This window comes from Stegastes partitus, unplaced genomic scaffold, assembly GCF_000690725.1.
Source record: "Stegastes partitus isolate 25-593 unplaced genomic scaffold, Stegastes_partitus-1.0.2 Scaffold1583, whole genome shotgun sequence".
Taxonomy (NCBI): domain Eukaryota; kingdom Metazoa; phylum Chordata; class Actinopteri; family Pomacentridae; genus Stegastes; species Stegastes partitus.
Window position 1 is genome coordinate 122,688 of NW_007579314.1, and position 16,541 is coordinate 139,228.

A 16,541-nucleotide genomic window follows, 5' to 3' on the forward strand; every position below is an offset into this window, starting at 1 on the left:
AGCTAATAAATGATGGAAAATAGTTTTACTGAAATTACTGGAATGCATAAGCTAGTGAAGATGTAAGAATTTATTAGTTGAGTCTATAGTTGGAGCAATAAATATTTGTTCTTGCCTTTTTATTATGAACAATCGGCTACGTGTCAGGCTGCAGCGCAGATTCAACGCAAATGTTTGAATCAAGCTGAAAGTTTGTCGTTTTCTGAGTAAGTTCACGGCCATAAATGTCTGTTATGAACACGTGTATGTTCTGCACCTTTCTGTGCTCCTCCAGCCGGCCCTTCAGTCCCTGTGCATCAGTTTCTCCTTCCCCCAGAGAACGCAGCTCCTGCTCGCTTTGTTCCAGCCAGGTGCCCAGACTTCCATGTTCCTGCAGGAACTTTGTCAGTTCGTCCTTCAGAGCCTCAGACTTCCTCAGACGGTCCTACAAGGAACAGAGCAGTTAGTTATCAGATCAGTAGAAATATCAGGCAGACAGATGATTAAATACAAAGGGCCTATTTATCTGCAAGACTAATACAGAGAAGCTGTTTTTTTTTTACCTTGTTTCTGAGCCAACTTTATACATGTGACACCATAAATATTAAGTAAAAGTAGATTTTTGGGTGTTTTTCTGTTTAATTTTGGAGGATTTATTTTATAAATTAATAAGGTAATTTGCTAGGGTATATAATAATGTTAATCCTTATATTTAAAGTATTCAGGTACATCTTTATAATATATAATATTGTTGGGTCTTAATACTTAATATTTAAATATTTTGGATAATTAGCATAATAGAGAACATAGTAGAATGTGAACCATAATATTTAAATTATTCCAGTTAATTTATATATTATTGTTGAGTCTTAAACTCAATCTTTAAATTATTCAGGTAAATTTGTATTATATACAATTCTGTGAGGTTTACCATAAAACTGAAGGTAGTCAAGTACATTTGTATAAATTATATCACTGATGGGACTTTATACTTATTATTTAAATTACTCAGCATATTTGCATAGTAACTAATATTGTAGAATTGTACCCATAATATTTAAATTAGTCAATTAGTTAATTTTAATAATATTGTGTGGCCTTTACCTTTATATCTAAATTAATTAGGTACAGTCTCATGATACATACCATTAATGAGTTTTCATCTTTATATTTACATTAGTCTGGTAAATTTATATCATAAATACTGTTGGAGGGTCTGAACCTTTATACTTAAATTATTCAAGTAAATTTATATAATATATAATATTGCTAGATCTCAGCACTTCATATTAAAATCAGGTACATTTGCACAAGAAACACTATTATAGGATTTTAACTTTAATATTTAAATAATCAGGCACATATATGAATATATGACAGGGTTACAGACCTTTATATCTAAACTTGTCATGTAAAGTCTCTGTTCTCTAAATTCCCTATTGGAAAGCACTTTGGTTCAACTTCTGCTTTTCAAATGTGCAATGTAAATATTAAGCTGAAATTGACAGACATTCTTCCAACGAACACTTCAGGTAGTTTGGTCACTGCACTGCAGCCTTAACATGCACTCAGTACCTGGCAGCTCTGCAGCCTGTCCTGGTGCTGAGCCTGCAGCTGGTCCAGGGAAGCTTGGAGTCGCTGCTTCTCCTCTGGAGGAACTGCCGAGTCCGGCTGGTCCAACAGGGAGCGGGTGGACTGGGAGATCTGCAGCAGCTGAGCCTGCTGAGCCTGCAGCTGCTGGAGCTCCGCCTGTTAGACACAGGTCAGAGGTCAGAAGTTATAACGTGGTCCTGCTGTAAGATGTTTAAGTCAAAATGGGCTATACCAACCTGCAACATTCCAGTATGTGACACTACAGCGCCCTCTGGCTGTGAAAACGGAGCATCAACAACGTCTTGTCCTGCTCCAGATCCGTCTCCTCTCCTGGCTGGTTGGTTCAGGGAAGACAGCTCGTTCAGCAGAGAGCCGATCTGGCTTTGGGTCTCCTGCAGCTCCTCCACTGCCTTCGCCTGGAGAGAAGAAGAAAGGAGTAGAGTCAGAGAGGAGAGAGCAAGCAGACCGGGCTCAATCATACAGAGGCAGCAAGTAGACAACAAAAACTCAAAGTGTAGTTTCATTTTATTTGGCTTTTAGTCTCTATCGTCTGCAAAAAGAAAACACGTAACACTGTCTGCAACGTGAAAAACATATATTTACATAAACAGACAACAATGGTGGAGATAAAACTGGATGACTAAATTAAATCTAAATTTCCATATAAGGAAGAATCTGTACAGTATCAACAGTACTTTATATTTCTTGTTTATTTCTATTTTTCTACTACTGTTCCCGACACACTTATACTTTTGCTGCTGAAACACTGTAAGTGTCTCCACTGTGGTATTAGTAAAGATTTATTTCATCGTATATATGTTTAACCACGTTTGTCCTCCTACCCTTTGTGTGTTCTGCTGCACAGTTGTGTTGATGGCGGTGTCGAGCTCCGACAGCGACGTGTTTGCTGAATCTGTCAGTGCACTGTACTGCTCCTTCATTTTTGCTAGCGCCCCCTGCAGGTTCTCCCTCTCCGCTGGGCTCAGACTTTCTCCTCGCTCCGCCAGAAACTCTTCCACGGACCGGATGGCCTCAGCTACGCCCTCACCTTTAGTCCGGAGGTCCTTCTGTACTTCCTGGAGACAGGATCAAAAATGTAAAAAAAAAACATCTTCATCCATTTAATACCCCAAAGTCTTGATTGGTTTAACAGTAGCCACGTTTTTTATTTTGAAGTATTGTTAGAGTAGAAAAAGCTAATGGACAGAGCAAAACTAGCGCTCACTTTTTCCACTCGCTTTAGCTGAATTTTTACTTTTTTCGAAAGAGTTCATGAGCTTTGTGACAGATTTAAACACATTTTTGTAATAAGTTCCAATAAAGCAAACATTTATCTCACATGACTGATCAGCTGTTTCCGTTTTTCTTCTACTCTGTTTATTTCTGACAACAGCCGAGTTTATTTGCTCTAAACAAGCCTAATTTACGTTTTCTTTCTTCTTTGCATTTTTTTTGCTTCAAACTTGAAGGACAATTATGTGGAAAAATGACTCGTGAAGATGAAAAAGGGTTTGTTTTTGTGCACAAGTTCAATAAAATATAAGCAGTTCCTATACACTATCACATCGAATTGAGCAAGTTTAAAGATATCACAAGCAGAATGACAATGAAGTGAGCCTTTTGTACTGTGTTTTCATACCTTTAGTTTTTTCTGCTTCTCCTGCAGGATGTCCACATCACCTGACTCTGCTCCCCCTCTCTGATTGGCCAGCAGACTGGCTGCTCCAGCCAACCACATGCTGAGGCCTTCTAGTTTCTGAGAACACTCGGCTTTCTGCTGCTGAACCACCTGAGAGAAATGGAGGAGAGAAGGAAGGCAAAGGAGCAAAGACCCACAAAGAAAGAAAATGTGAGAAAAACTGATACTGACATGAATGAATACGGAAGAGTCCATCATAAACAGTTAAGGAACAGACCATTTGTGATTTTTGTTCACCGCTTTTCTTCACACAAGAGCACATTGAATGCACATTTGCCCCTAAACATAGTTCTTGTGTAGTGCAACACTTTGCCAAGCTTTGAGCAGATTGTGTCCAGAGTTCACACACACACACACAAGCAGACACACACACATATAGAACATTTATATCAAAACGTTGGTCGAGCAACAACAAACGACACAAAGAGAAATCAAACAAACATCTGTTTATTTGCTGTTTTTCCTCTTTCTCCTGTGCAATTCAGGTGAGACAAGAGGAAAAACAGCGAAGCACTGTAGCCAGCAAGGCTTTTCTGCTATCAGATCTGTATTCTTTACCGCCGTGACACAAGCGATTTTCTTCAGTGGCAATCTGGAACAGCAAGGCAAACTGGTTAATAAAACACATGTTACAGAGACATGCAGAGGAGCATAAAGAGCCTGTGTAGTAAGAGTGAAGGTGGTGATACTGTCCGTGTCAAGTGGCGAAGCTTTGCAACAACAGCAGCAGTGGGTTGATATCAAAGTATGAAACTAAGAGAACAAGTCTGAGATGATGTATAATGGTGCTAAAGGTTCATACTGTGGTGGAGGTTAGCTGGTTTACATCAAGATTCTCTGGTTTGACAATATAATAGAACATGAGTGCTGAGATATTGAGTCAGAAAGCAGTTAACAGCATGACAGACAAAGCTTTAAGTAAACTATGTTATATATGAAAGCAATGCGAGTAGAAATAAAACCATCTCAATCACATTTTTCCAAACCTCTCTCTCCCTGGCACTCTGCCTCTCTCTGTCCTTCTCCTCTTCCTTCAGCCTCTCCCTGCGCTGCCTCTCCCCCTCCCTCTCTCTCTGGGCAGACAGAGCATCGGACCAGGCCTGGGCTCGACCCGACGCTCTGTGGAAGGACCTCTGCAGCTGCTGGAGCTGCCCCAGGAGCTGCCTGCTCTGCTCCGGCCCCAGGTCCTGGGCCCGCTCCGAGATGAACACCTGAATGTCAAAGGCCACGTTGTTGACCTCGTTGGAGCGAGCCATCAGGGAGGACTGGAGCTCCTGCAGGGAAAGAGAAGAGAAGGGCATCAGAGGAAAGTATTATTCCTGTGTCCATAATAATTCTAGGTTCAGGGACTCTAGTAACCTCTGAAGCTTGGTCTTTTGTGAAACCTTGTGCAAGGCCATCTTTACCAGCACAAATCCAAGGCCAACCCTTTGTTTACTTCAGCTGTCACACATGTATTGAGAATTTGAATCATTTCCTTAATAAATGCAGCATTCATTTATAACACTAGTGTTATAACACGCATGTGCCCATTGCTTAAAACAGCAGCTGTTGCCTTTGCCACTGGGATATAAAAACCCCATCCCTGATGATTCCAGGTTGAACACATGAGCTCTGGCCAAAGGTCATTAAGCACCACAGAGACTTTGTCACAGTGCTGCTTGACTACCTAAAATCCTCCAAAGCTCTCTGTTTGCCAACACGAAACGACCTGTAGTTTGATTCACAACCTCTTCTGGTTGCTACAGCTTTAAACAGTAAAAGGCTCCACATGGTGGCGCAACCAGGTACTACAGCTGATCTGCAATAATTAAAGTGGGCATTATCTAGAATCTTTCCTCCCACACAGTCCAAAAACATGTTGAGGTTAATTGGTGATTCTAAATTGTCCATAGGTGTGACTGTGAGTGTGCTTGGTTGTCTGTCTCTAAGTGTGGCCCTGCGATGGACTGGCGACCTGTCCAGGGTGTCCCCTGCCTTCGCCCTAAGTTGGCTGGGATAGGCTCCAGCCCCCCGCGACCCTAATGAGGATTAAGCGGTGTATAGAAAATGGATGGATGGATTATCTAGAATCAGCAGATTCTAAATGATAAATGACTCCGATAGGGGGCAGGAAAAAACTTGATCAGCAGATACCTACTGTACAGCTGTCTACTTTCCTCATTCTTTTCCCATTTTTCTGAATGTAGCTAAAGGTTTGTCTAAAAAGGATTTATCACGAGATGCTTTTCTGAAAAAAGTCATTAAACGAGTCAGAAGTCACTTAAGGATGGGTACTGTGGGAGGTTAGCTGCCCAGGTTTAATTTGTTGTTAATGCTCTTCGGTCACATTTAGTTCAGGATGTAGAGTGGCCAAAAACAATCTACTGTCAGTATTGGGACGGGAAGGTCCAGGATTACTTTAAACTGTAGGTGGGATATTGACTTGAATTCAACCCAGAAAATGCAATTTCTTATAAACGTCAACATTAAAACTCCACCATTTTCATGTTCCATCATTGGACAGACGTGTCATTTAGTTTGCAGCTCAAGAAATGTTTCAGTTTGCAGTGTCTCTTTAAATGCACCTAACAGCAACACTTTTTATAAGATAGGATAAAACTGCATATTTTATACATGATCCTTGTTCAAATAGCAACAAGCAATAGTGTTGGAAATGTTTAAACCTGTCTGTGTTTTCAAAATGACACAGATTTCTACATTGTGCCATAATGCAATTTTGAGTTCCGTCAAAAAGAAGCACTATTTTAAAGATTTTCTCAAGTTCAGGTAACTTGCCTTGCAGAGACTGAGCTGCTGAGTGAGCTGATCATGACTGTCGTCTTTGTCTGCTTTCTCCATTTTTTCCATTCCTCTGTCCATCTGAGCCTCCGTCTCCTTCAACCAGGACAGCAGACTGTCCACTTGTTGTCCCAGTGACTTCTGCTCAGCTGTTACTGCGTCCTGAAAGGAAAAACAGAGGGATGAAACTTTGCTGTTGAGCATAGTAGCCTCGCTTTCGTCCAATACCTACAAACATCAGCAGGAAGACAAAACAAAACTGAGTGCACCCAAAAAGTACATCTGATCCCAAGTATCTCCTACATTTGTTCTTCTTTGGTTCTCTTACCTTATAAGAGTCTCTGTGGTCTCGTAGACTTTGCATTATGCCCTCAGAAAGCGCTCTGGCGGCTTCGTATCCTCGAGCCAAGCTCCGCCCGTCCTTCTCCAGAGCCAATAGGAGCTGTGGAGGAACATCTTTAGGTTTTGGCTTCAGCAGTTGCTCAGCAGCATCGACTTCTTTGTTGATCTCCGGTTCCAAGTCGCGCAGTTCAAGGTCCAGAGCCTGAGATGCAGATTAGGAAAAATAAAACAAAAGATTTGTTGATACTGTTTCGTAAGTGGCTAATCCTTAAACTGCTTGTATTGTTTCTGTCATGCTGGGACACAAATGAATCACTAGAAATGGCAAAATAAATGGAGAAAAACCAAATCAAGCATTAAAAAAGGTACAGTGATGTGTGCTGTCAGCAGACAAGTGTGTATATTTCACCTCAGTTTGTCTGATGATGTCGTCCAATGCGATGAGGCTGCGACCGACAGACTGCTGCTGCTGCTGTTTCAGTCGAACCTCGACATGTCTGACCATGGAGACCAGAGCTACGATTCGCTGGTCATGCTCCAAGCATTCCTGACGCAATAATGACGACTGTGGAAATAGAAAAATAGAAAATACGGAAAATGTAAAGTTCTGTAGGTATATTCATCATGATCACAGTTTTGGCTTCCCACAATCAAACTAACACAATCATCTGTGATGTGTGTGTTTAAAATGTGTGAAACAAATGGAAACCAGTCATGTAGATAAAGTTACTCAGTTATAACTTGGGTAAATCTGACATTTCCTACGCCTCATTTCAGTCTTTTCGAAGTAATGTTTGGTCACACACATAAATATAAAAGACTTTTTAGTTATTTTTTAACTTTATTTAACAAGACAATTTGCTGAAATGCAGCCGTGACCTTTAATGTGTACTCCACTGATAGAAAACTCTGCTCGACCAAAACAGCCAATGTACATGTAAATACTTGGCTTCAACTTGGGTAAATCTGAAATTATAACGCCTTATTTCACTCTTATTAAAGTAATTGTTGGTTACACACCTGTGTAAGTTGCCACACTGCCTAATGCAATAACTGAGTGGAGACTAGAGGCTTCTCTGTGTACTGTTGCTTAGCTAGCACCTACCACAGCCTGCCTGTGAGGCATTTAGGGACCACTGATAAATCGCTGTGTATCCAAAAGCAGATGTTGAGCAAGTGAGGTGTTGTTAGTGCAGTTTTTATTTCTATTCTTCTCTTCCTCTAGAAGATTCTCTATTTCAAGTCTCATTTGGATGCATTGGATTTGCATATGAGCAGGTTTTATCCCTAATAAATATCTGTGATCTCAATATTGACCAAAAATAATTAAGGTTAAAATTTTGGTCATAATTGTGCAGCTCAACACTCTATGAATATAATTTTTCACATTGTTCTATTTCTTCTTACCTTGCCAGTTGTGGATGTTTTGTCGTCTTTGTTTGACACGGTTTCTTGACTCCTGCTGGCATTATCTTCTTCTTCTCCCCAGCTCTCGGTGGCTGTATCAGACCCAGGTATTCCAGGTGATTCTGATTCAGATGAAGCAGTATCAGGGACCAAAGGTGTTGCCACAGGAGAGTCCAAGTGTGACATTTGGGTTTTTAAAGATTCGGGAGCACTGGTCCTTTCAACTTCGGGAGGTTGGAGCTTTTTCTTCTTTTTAGCTTTCCTAGTTGATTTATCTGGCTGTGGACCGGGAATCATAGACTTAGCTGTGGGCTGGATGTCCAGTTTGTATACAGTATCCTGAGAATCCTCAGTGTCTTTGCTAGCGCTTCTAGTATCCAAATGGACTTCTTCTTTCCCAACAGATGTAGCTTCTGCCACTTGTAGCTGTTCCTGAACAGCTTTGGGTTTCTGAGTTTCATGTAAATATGGTGAACTTTGTTTAATGGTCTCAGTTCCTTGAATATTAATTGCAGAGGCCTCCACTTCATTGGTCTCATCGCCAACTGAAGGCAAGATGGCTGACTGATCATCAGAACGTCTGTCCGTCCTCTGTTCCTTAGGCAAATCTGAGGTTTCGAAATCTGGTTTTGCTGTTGGGGATTGTGTGGTAATTTCTGTTGCTTTTACCTCAGAATCTACTGTTTTATCAGTGATGGTCTCATTTCCTTGAATATTAATTGCAGAGGCCTCGACCTCTTTAGCCTCATCGCCAACTGAAGGCAAGATGGCGTCACTGGCTGACTGATCATCAGAATGTCTGTCCGTCCTCTGTTCCTTCGGCAAATCTGAGCTTTCTGGTTTCGCTGTGGTGGTTTTTGTGGTAATTTCTGTTGCTTTTACCTCAGAATCTACTGTTTTATCAGTGATGGTCTCATTTCCTTGAATATTAATTGCAGAGGCTTCGACCTCTTTAGCCTCATCAACAACTGAAGGCAAGATGGCGTCACTGGTTGACTGATCATCAGAACGTCTGTCCGTCCTCTGTTCCTTAGGCAAATCTGAGATTTCTAAATCTGGCTTTGCTGTAGTGGATTTTGTGGTAATTTCTGTTGTTTCTACCTCAGATTCTACTTTTTTATCAGTCGTGGTCTCAGTTTCTTGAATATTAATTGCAGAGGCCTCCACCTCATTAGCCTCATCGCCAACTGAAGGCAGGATGGCTGACTGATCATCAGAATGTCTGTCCGTCCTCTGTTCCTTCGGCAAATCTGAGCTTTCTGGTTTTGCTGTGGTGGTTTTTGCGGTAATTTCTGTTGCTTTTACCTCAGAAGCTACTTTTTTATCAGTCAATAACTTTTCAGCATTAGGCTCAACTTTGTCTGCCAGTTTTGCAATCTTGGACTTCTTGCTCTTCTTACTTTGTTTACTTGGCTGAGTTTCTTTAGGTTGGACTGATGGAACTTTCTGAACATCTTTTTGCACGTCTTCCTTTTCAGAACTCTTGCTCCCTTCCATCTCCTTTGAAGAAGCCTCCAACAGTTTGGCCTCAACTTTCTCCTCGATCAAAGGTTTGTCCACTGCAGTTTTATCGTTGACCTCTGTCAGTGCAGTTTTTTCTACGTTGACACTCATCTCTTGTTTACTATCTTTTGGTGAACCATTTGATCTCTTCACTCCATCATCTCTGACCGCATGACTCTCCACTGCATCAACCATAGCATGCAGAGGTTTTCCTTGACCTTCCTTCTTCCCCACCTCTTTGCGCAGAGCCTCCAGCTCCTCAGCAGCCTGCTTCTCGCTCACTCCCTTTTCAAACACCTTTTTGAGAATACTCTCTTTGGCTTTCAGTATCAAGGCTGCTTTCTCTTCATCTGCTAAAGTTGATTTCTGAGGCAGTTCTCGCTCTGTGCTTTTCTTTCCCTCTTGACAGCTCTCTGGTTGTTCTGGTTGCTGAGAGACGGAAACCTTCACTTCAGATTTCTCCTCCTCCTCGCTCTTATCACACTTTTCTGCATTGTTCAATGATTTTATTTTAGTTGCATCTTTCTCTGGTTCAAGTACTGGTTTATCAAATTCCAGACTAGCATGAACATCTTCCTGTTCAGGTCTTATCAATTCATTTTCAGCTTCAAATTTCAGATCAATCTTTGCTTCACTGTCATGCTTTGGAGCCACTTCGGAAGCTCGCTGGCCATGAATCTGTGATTTCTCATATATGTCTTGTGATATAGCTTTATCTGTGACTGCATTACCAGTTTCCAACTGCCCTTCAGTTTCTGCATCAACTTTATCAGTTGGAGACGGATATTTTATCTCTGGAGGATCTGTTTCGCTTTCTGCTTCTTTGCCTTTAGCCTTCTTTTTATTCTTTCTCCTTTTCTTGCTTTTGTTTTCTGACTCTTTGGATGAAGAGGTCAGTAACTGGTCTGACTGCTCAACATCAGCGCTAGTTTTGACCTCTGAATCTTTGATCTCTTTCTCCACTCCCGTACCCTTCTCATTTACAGCATCATCTCTCTTTGCTCCCATGTCGTTCTTTCTATATTCCTCTTCATTCAGTTTTGACAGTTCAGTGCCATCTCTGCTTTCTCCCTCTGTTATCTCTGCTGCCACAGAACCTGTCAGGTTTCCATCTGCAGGAACATGACTGACCATTACTTTGCTCTCATCAGTGGATCTACGCTCCTTTTTCCCATCCTTCACGGGTTCCTCATCAACTCCTTTTCTGACCTCTTTCTGCAATTCTTTGTCAATGTGATGGATATGTGTCTGCATGGATTCTCCAACAGAATCTCTGATAGTGCTGTCCCTCTGTTCATCATCAGTACTCTTCTCATCAGAGTCCTGTTTGGAAAGGTTCTCTGATTTATTAATGTCTTTTTGTGGTGTTATCTCTTTTATGGTTTGCTGAATTCTTTTCTCAACATTATTTGCAAACTTAAATAAGACATCCATGGACTGATCTGGCTGAATAAATGACTGTTCTTCTACTGACTCTGGTACTTCCGCTTTGTCCTCGTCTGCAGCAGTGTCATAAAATAGTGACCGATCTGAGACTTCAGGTATCAATTTCTGTTCATCGATTTGTGCAACTCCTAAACCTCTCTTTGAAAGAGGCATCTCAGTGTTTACATCAGACCAATTTGTTGGACTGTCGGTGCTTGTTGCTGACAATATGATAGCAGGGCTGTATGTGCCATTTGATGAAGATGATGAAGCAACAGGTGTAGAGCTATCATCATCACCCTCTGTTGCTACAGAAGCCACCTTCTCCTGAATCTCTGATGCCACATTGCTGGGTATCAGTCCTACTGCAATGGCATCACTGAGACTTGGGACTCGTTGTCCAGTGACAGGATCAACTAAGCCTCCTTTCAAAAACTGGTTGGTAGCTATTTCTTTGACCATATCATCTCCAACTAAACCTCTCCTAGAGGCTTCAGGTAGAGGGAGTCTTTCACCTGAACTGATATCAATGATGCCACCACTGTCTGCCTGGCTTTGGAGAAGTCTCAGTGCTGGAACTGGATCAACTTTCTTTAACGCAACTGCCTCGGAAAGGGTCAAGTTTTTATTTGTTTGCTCATCCTGAACACCACGGAAGGGTTTCACCTCCAAGAAGCGTTTACCTGTTTCAATATCTATCTTACCCTGGTTTACAAGTTCTGAATAAGGCACAATTCGTGCAGTCTGGGGGTCAAGCACTCCTTGTGTTTCTGTTGGAGAAGACATCACTTCAGTGGCTACGTTCTCATCTAGAAGACCTTTAGAAACTGCCTCAGTCAATGTCAGTTTAACTCCAGTGTCTGGGTCTAAAATAGCTCCTGTAGATGCCTGAAGCACAACAGCTTCTGGGTGACTTGAAGGGCTGACTTTTCCTTGGTAGACCCACTCTAGCTCCTCTAGTCCAGTGGCAACAGACCGATCCACTAGTCCTCTATCTACTGCGTCACAGACCGGAAGCCTCATTCCTGAAGCATGGTGTATTACACCACCTTCAGCTACCTGCTTTGTTAACACCTGATAAGCCTCCTCTGACTTAATCAACCCTTTCTGAATTGCTTGCTCCAGAGGAACTGGAGACTGAGACACTGGGTCGACAACGCCTTCCATCTGTAGCTGTAAACTGGCTTTCTTAAGGGATGTTGATGGATCTGTATCCTTTCCTTTGTACGCCTTCTCTAGTGCCACAAGTTCTTCTCGTTGATCCTCCTCAATCAGTCCCAGGTTTGCTGCCAGAGTGACGGAAACTTTCTTATCCCTACGGAGATCAACAATCCCCCCAGATGCCACCTGAGCTTCTAGGAGTCGAGCAGCTGTGTCGGAGTCAATCAACCCAGCCTGAGCTGCCTCCTTCACCCCACAGATTTGCCTTTTCTCCACATCCACAACCCCTGCAAGTGTTTTATCAGCTTTTAAGACACTCCACATTAGATCTTCATCTAGTAAGCCCTCTTGCATAACTTCTTCCATGCTAAGTGAGTCTCCACTGCTGGCATCTAGGAAACCCCCAAACAGACCAGCCTGAGCCATCAGTTTGACTGCTGTATGGCCTGGAAGGACACCCTGAGCTACTGCCTCATCTGGCAGAAGCTTTTCTCCTTCTTCTGTCATCAAACCTCCCTGTTTGAGCTCTAGAACTAACTTCTCCAATTCAGCTTCCTCCCCTTCCTTCTCCACTGCTGATTCAAGGATATCAACTTGAGGTTTAGCATGCTTTGAGTCAGTCTCTGTTACAAGAACCTTTTCTTTGATCTTTACTGATTCCGTCTTAGATTGTTTTACATCTTTCCTTTCTTGAGACTGTATCAAGTTAACATCTTCATGTGTTTTCTTTCCCTGGATGGATTCTTCCAATGTCTCCCTTTCTACATTTTCCTCTGATTTGAGTGGCGCTGTGCCTGTTTTTCTAACTACTGTTGGGATTGTACCTCTTGTATCCTGAACAGGAAGATCCCTGACTTTGGATTCAGTTTGTTTCATCTCGTTTGGGCTAAGATGTTTATCTGAAACCACTGCACTTTCAAGTTTGACTTTTTCTTTCTTTTGTTCATTTACTTTTGCATCTTTATCTAAACCGATATCATCTTTAGCCACAGAGGCTAAATCACTTTCTACAGTTGCTGATGGTTTCTGCAGCAATTTGTTATCATTTTCGCCATCATACATTTCTTCTACACTGCTTCTATCACTCTCAACATCCTTCATTTCTGTAACTACACTGGACTCTTCCTCAACTTCAATATGTTTGTCACTCTTTCCATTATATGTCAAACTAAACTTTCTCTCCATTTGCAGATTCCCCTGCTTATCTGTGGCCAAACTGCTTAGAGGCTCAACTTGACTTGAATATGCAGATTCTCCAGCAACCAGGTCGGTAGCTTTGACCATCACCATCAGTTCAGGGTCTAGCAGCACCAACCGTTTTCCAGAATGAGCATCCATATAGCTGTGAGTCATAAGGTGGAAGAGCAGCTTGCGTTTGGCTTGTTGTTCAGAATCTACCCCATCTGTCGGTGTAGTTTCCCACTCAAGGCCTGTAGGGGTTGATAAAGGTAGAGGAGAGGATGGAGATGGAGAGGAGCTGGTGGAAGTCCAGCTCAGGCGGTTCAGAGATGGGGTACCTGACTGGTTCATATTAGGAAGAACATCTGGTATGTGGATGTCTCTGAGAAAACTGACAACATCCGGCTCAAGGGCCTCTTCGGCAGCCTGGTTTAGAGGCAGCACCTGGAGGGTTTCTGGGTTGTACAGAGCCCCAATATTGTGTCGCTGCCTTAGCATGTTCCTTGCTAGATCTCCTGAGATCACTCCTTGTTGGACAGCCTCAGCAATCGGGAGAAGTTCTCCAGATTCAGGCCACAGCAGTCCCATAAAAGCCCAGAGAGACTCGAGGACCAACAGAGCCAAACGAGGGGAGAGAAGGTCCCTGCGAATACTCTCCTCTAGATCCAGACGTTCACCACTGGAAAGATCTAGAATTCCCCCATTTTGTAGTTGTCGTGCAAACATGGCACAAGCTAAATCCTGGTCCATAAGCCCATGACGAACAGCTTCATCAATTGTCAGCCGGTGGCCAGACCGAGGGTCAGCAATACCACCGGCAAAGAGCTGAGCTTCAAGAAGCCGCACAGTAACTTTGCGATCAATCAGTCCTTCCTGGACAGCACGGAAGATGCCAACTTTTCTCCCAGAACGGAGGCAAACAGTTCCTCCAGGCTGCTGTTTCACAGGAAGGAGAAGGAGCCCAGAGTCATCATCGAGGACACATCGCTGCTGTAGTTCATTCAGATTTATTTTTTCAGCTGTGTTTGGATCAATCAGCTCTCTGTGTTGTAGTCGAAACTGTAGCTTGGTGAAGATTCTGGGAGGCAAAAGTTTCATGTCCTCTGCTTGCTCCAAACTTAGCATTTTTCCAGTTGAGTGTCTCAGGCCTCCAGTGTTTATCTGAAGCTCGAGAATACGAAGTCCCACCTCCTCTCTGATGAGTCCAAACTCCATGGCTGTAACTACAGGCAATGCATTTTGTTGTTGGTCACCTGCAGATTTGGTGTTTTCCACCGAACACAAAGCACTCTCGAGCTCAGAAAGGGACTGTCTGGTGTGGGTGTCTATGAGGCCTTGAGTTAGACCTTGTTCCAATGAAAGACTGGCAGGGGAGTCTGGCTGGATGAGCCCACCCATGATGAGCTGGGCCTCCAGCATCACATGGCAGGTGTCTTGGTCAATCAGACCACGTCGGGCTGCTTGGAACACTGGGAATGTTTCCACTGTTCCCAGGTCGATCACTCCACCAATGGCAATTTGGTTCTACAAAAGGAGGGAAAGCAGAATTCCAATTAATTTTCACTCTGGTTTGGTACTTTGAGAAACATGTATTAGGTTATCTTACTATGTTATCATATTATACTGAACTATTATGGGAGGGTACTTTAAAAAGTTCTCGGTCTCAACTGGAAACAAGGAGGGTAACTCCTATTTTGGAGCATAACTTTGTACTATAAGGCCTTAAAACACTGTCCACAAAAACTGAATTGTCTGAAGCAATCAAAGAAAAAAGAGAGGACGTCTTTGAGGTGGCTGATGTTGCTTCTGAACAATGCATTTGTCCACAGAGGAGGCAGAAGTTACTTACCTGACCTGTACTATCTGACTTCTGTTTCTCAAAGTGAAATCTGACTCTCATCACCATTTTCAGGACAACAATAAAGTCACTCAAGCTGTTGAGGAGGCTCAAGATGTGACCTCCTTCCACAAAGGAACATGAAACTTAAACATCGGTGGACCAAGCGCATTGACGTTAAAAGAGACTACATTAATAATACAATCTTTCTCCAGTGATGTTTTCTGGTGATACCGAGAACTTTTTTAAATACCCATGTAGGTATTATGGGAAGATCACAGTACCAGAAAAAGAAGAAACCTCCACAACCACTTGCCACCAACACAGTTTATACATACATATTGGAGCTTGATTGTTTCTTTCCATTTTGTAATTTAGGCATTTTAATACATTACTCAAAAACAAGCACTAAGCATGCAAGAAAGCAAACTGTAACAGAAAGTGCAGAAAAAGCTCTAGATAAAGAAAAGCAAAGGCATATAAAGGAACACACAAGTATTCAAAAGAAAGAGGACAAATAAACGTCTACATGAGAAACACTGAGAGGCATCGGTAAAAGAGAAAGCGAGCGCTACTTACCGTCGGGGCTCGTCCACACACTAACGGGCCAGCTTACGGCTCGGTACAGCGAGGCGCGACAGGTGAGAAGCTGGTTGTTAGCATTCTGCATGCCACTCTTCATTCTGACTCCTAACGCTGCTCTGACACTAAAACTGACTTCACTTTGAACGAACGTATGTCATCACTTTGAAGGTTTGTTTTAGCCGTTTACCTGCTCAGATCACGATGGATTCTAGATTACTGTCGTTCAATATACCACGAATTACCATTAAAACAGCTTCATATTGTGAGATAACTTCTGATTTTCACTAAAATTAACCTAACAGCAAACTGATCTTCCATTCTGATCCTTGGCTCACACCTTGGATGTCGGCAATTCTTCCATTTGGCAGCTGTTAGTGATTTTCAAGCAAAACGCTGGTTTAAAGTTTCACACATTAATAGTAATGCATTAGAACAAACACATAAAATCCTCATTCACACACACACATACACAATCTTGTGATCTGGACACAACATGCTCAAATGGTGAAGTGGGTTTTGTTTTTGCGTAGCTGGCCTCCGGTGCACTTACACTCTACAGGGGAAGTGACAAGCTTCTATCCTTCATTGAGTATTTTGTTTTTTTAGTCACATAAAAATCACCTTTGACACCAAACAACATTAACATAAGAATTAACTTAAAATCTCACATTCATTCAAACCATTTTTGACCGATGTAAAACATAATATCTATATGACAAAGTGAGGAATGTGTGATTCTAATTGGTTGACTGTAAATGTATAAATGGGATAAACTTTTGCAGAATAACATAAATGCTGAAATGAAATGTGTAGACTTTATGCAGTGGCATTATTTAACCACCATATAAAGAAAACTAACATTCTACTATCTTGTAGCTACAGAGATGACAGTGAAATGTGAAGCTACATCTATTTAGAAGATGATTTTCTAACAATGCATCTATGAAAAGCAGCTTTTATCTACCTGCTAGCATTTGCAGCGCTGCTCTAATGCGGCACCCCTAAGGCCATGGATTAACCATGTTAGCAGCTCAGCAGATGTATTTTCTG

At 42.2% G+C, this 16,541-nt stretch overlaps 1 protein-coding gene across 1 annotated transcript in view; it reads right to left on the reverse strand.

The window, feature by feature from the left end:
* Positions 1–16,541, reverse strand: part of macf1a (microtubule actin crosslinking factor 1a) — a gene marked incomplete at its 5' end in the record, with an annotated part of 131,116 nt that overhangs the window by 102,028 nt on the left and 12,547 nt on the right. The window contains 12 exons of the mRNA XM_008300748.1: positions 257–424; positions 1,555–1,728; positions 1,809–1,988; positions 2,415–2,648; positions 3,212–3,361; positions 4,258–4,545; positions 6,050–6,214; positions 6,381–6,596; positions 6,804–6,959; positions 7,802–8,617; positions 8,831–9,778; positions 14,345–14,593. Coding sequence (XP_008298970.1) covers positions 257–424; positions 1,555–1,728; positions 1,809–1,988; positions 2,415–2,648; positions 3,212–3,361; positions 4,258–4,545; positions 6,050–6,214; positions 6,381–6,596; positions 6,804–6,959; positions 7,802–8,617; positions 8,831–9,778; positions 14,345–14,593 — 3,744 coding nt within the window. The remainder of the gene's footprint in view (positions 1–256; positions 425–1,554; positions 1,729–1,808; positions 1,989–2,414; positions 2,649–3,211; positions 3,362–4,257; positions 4,546–6,049; positions 6,215–6,380; positions 6,597–6,803; positions 6,960–7,801; positions 8,618–8,830; positions 9,779–14,344; positions 14,594–16,541) is intronic.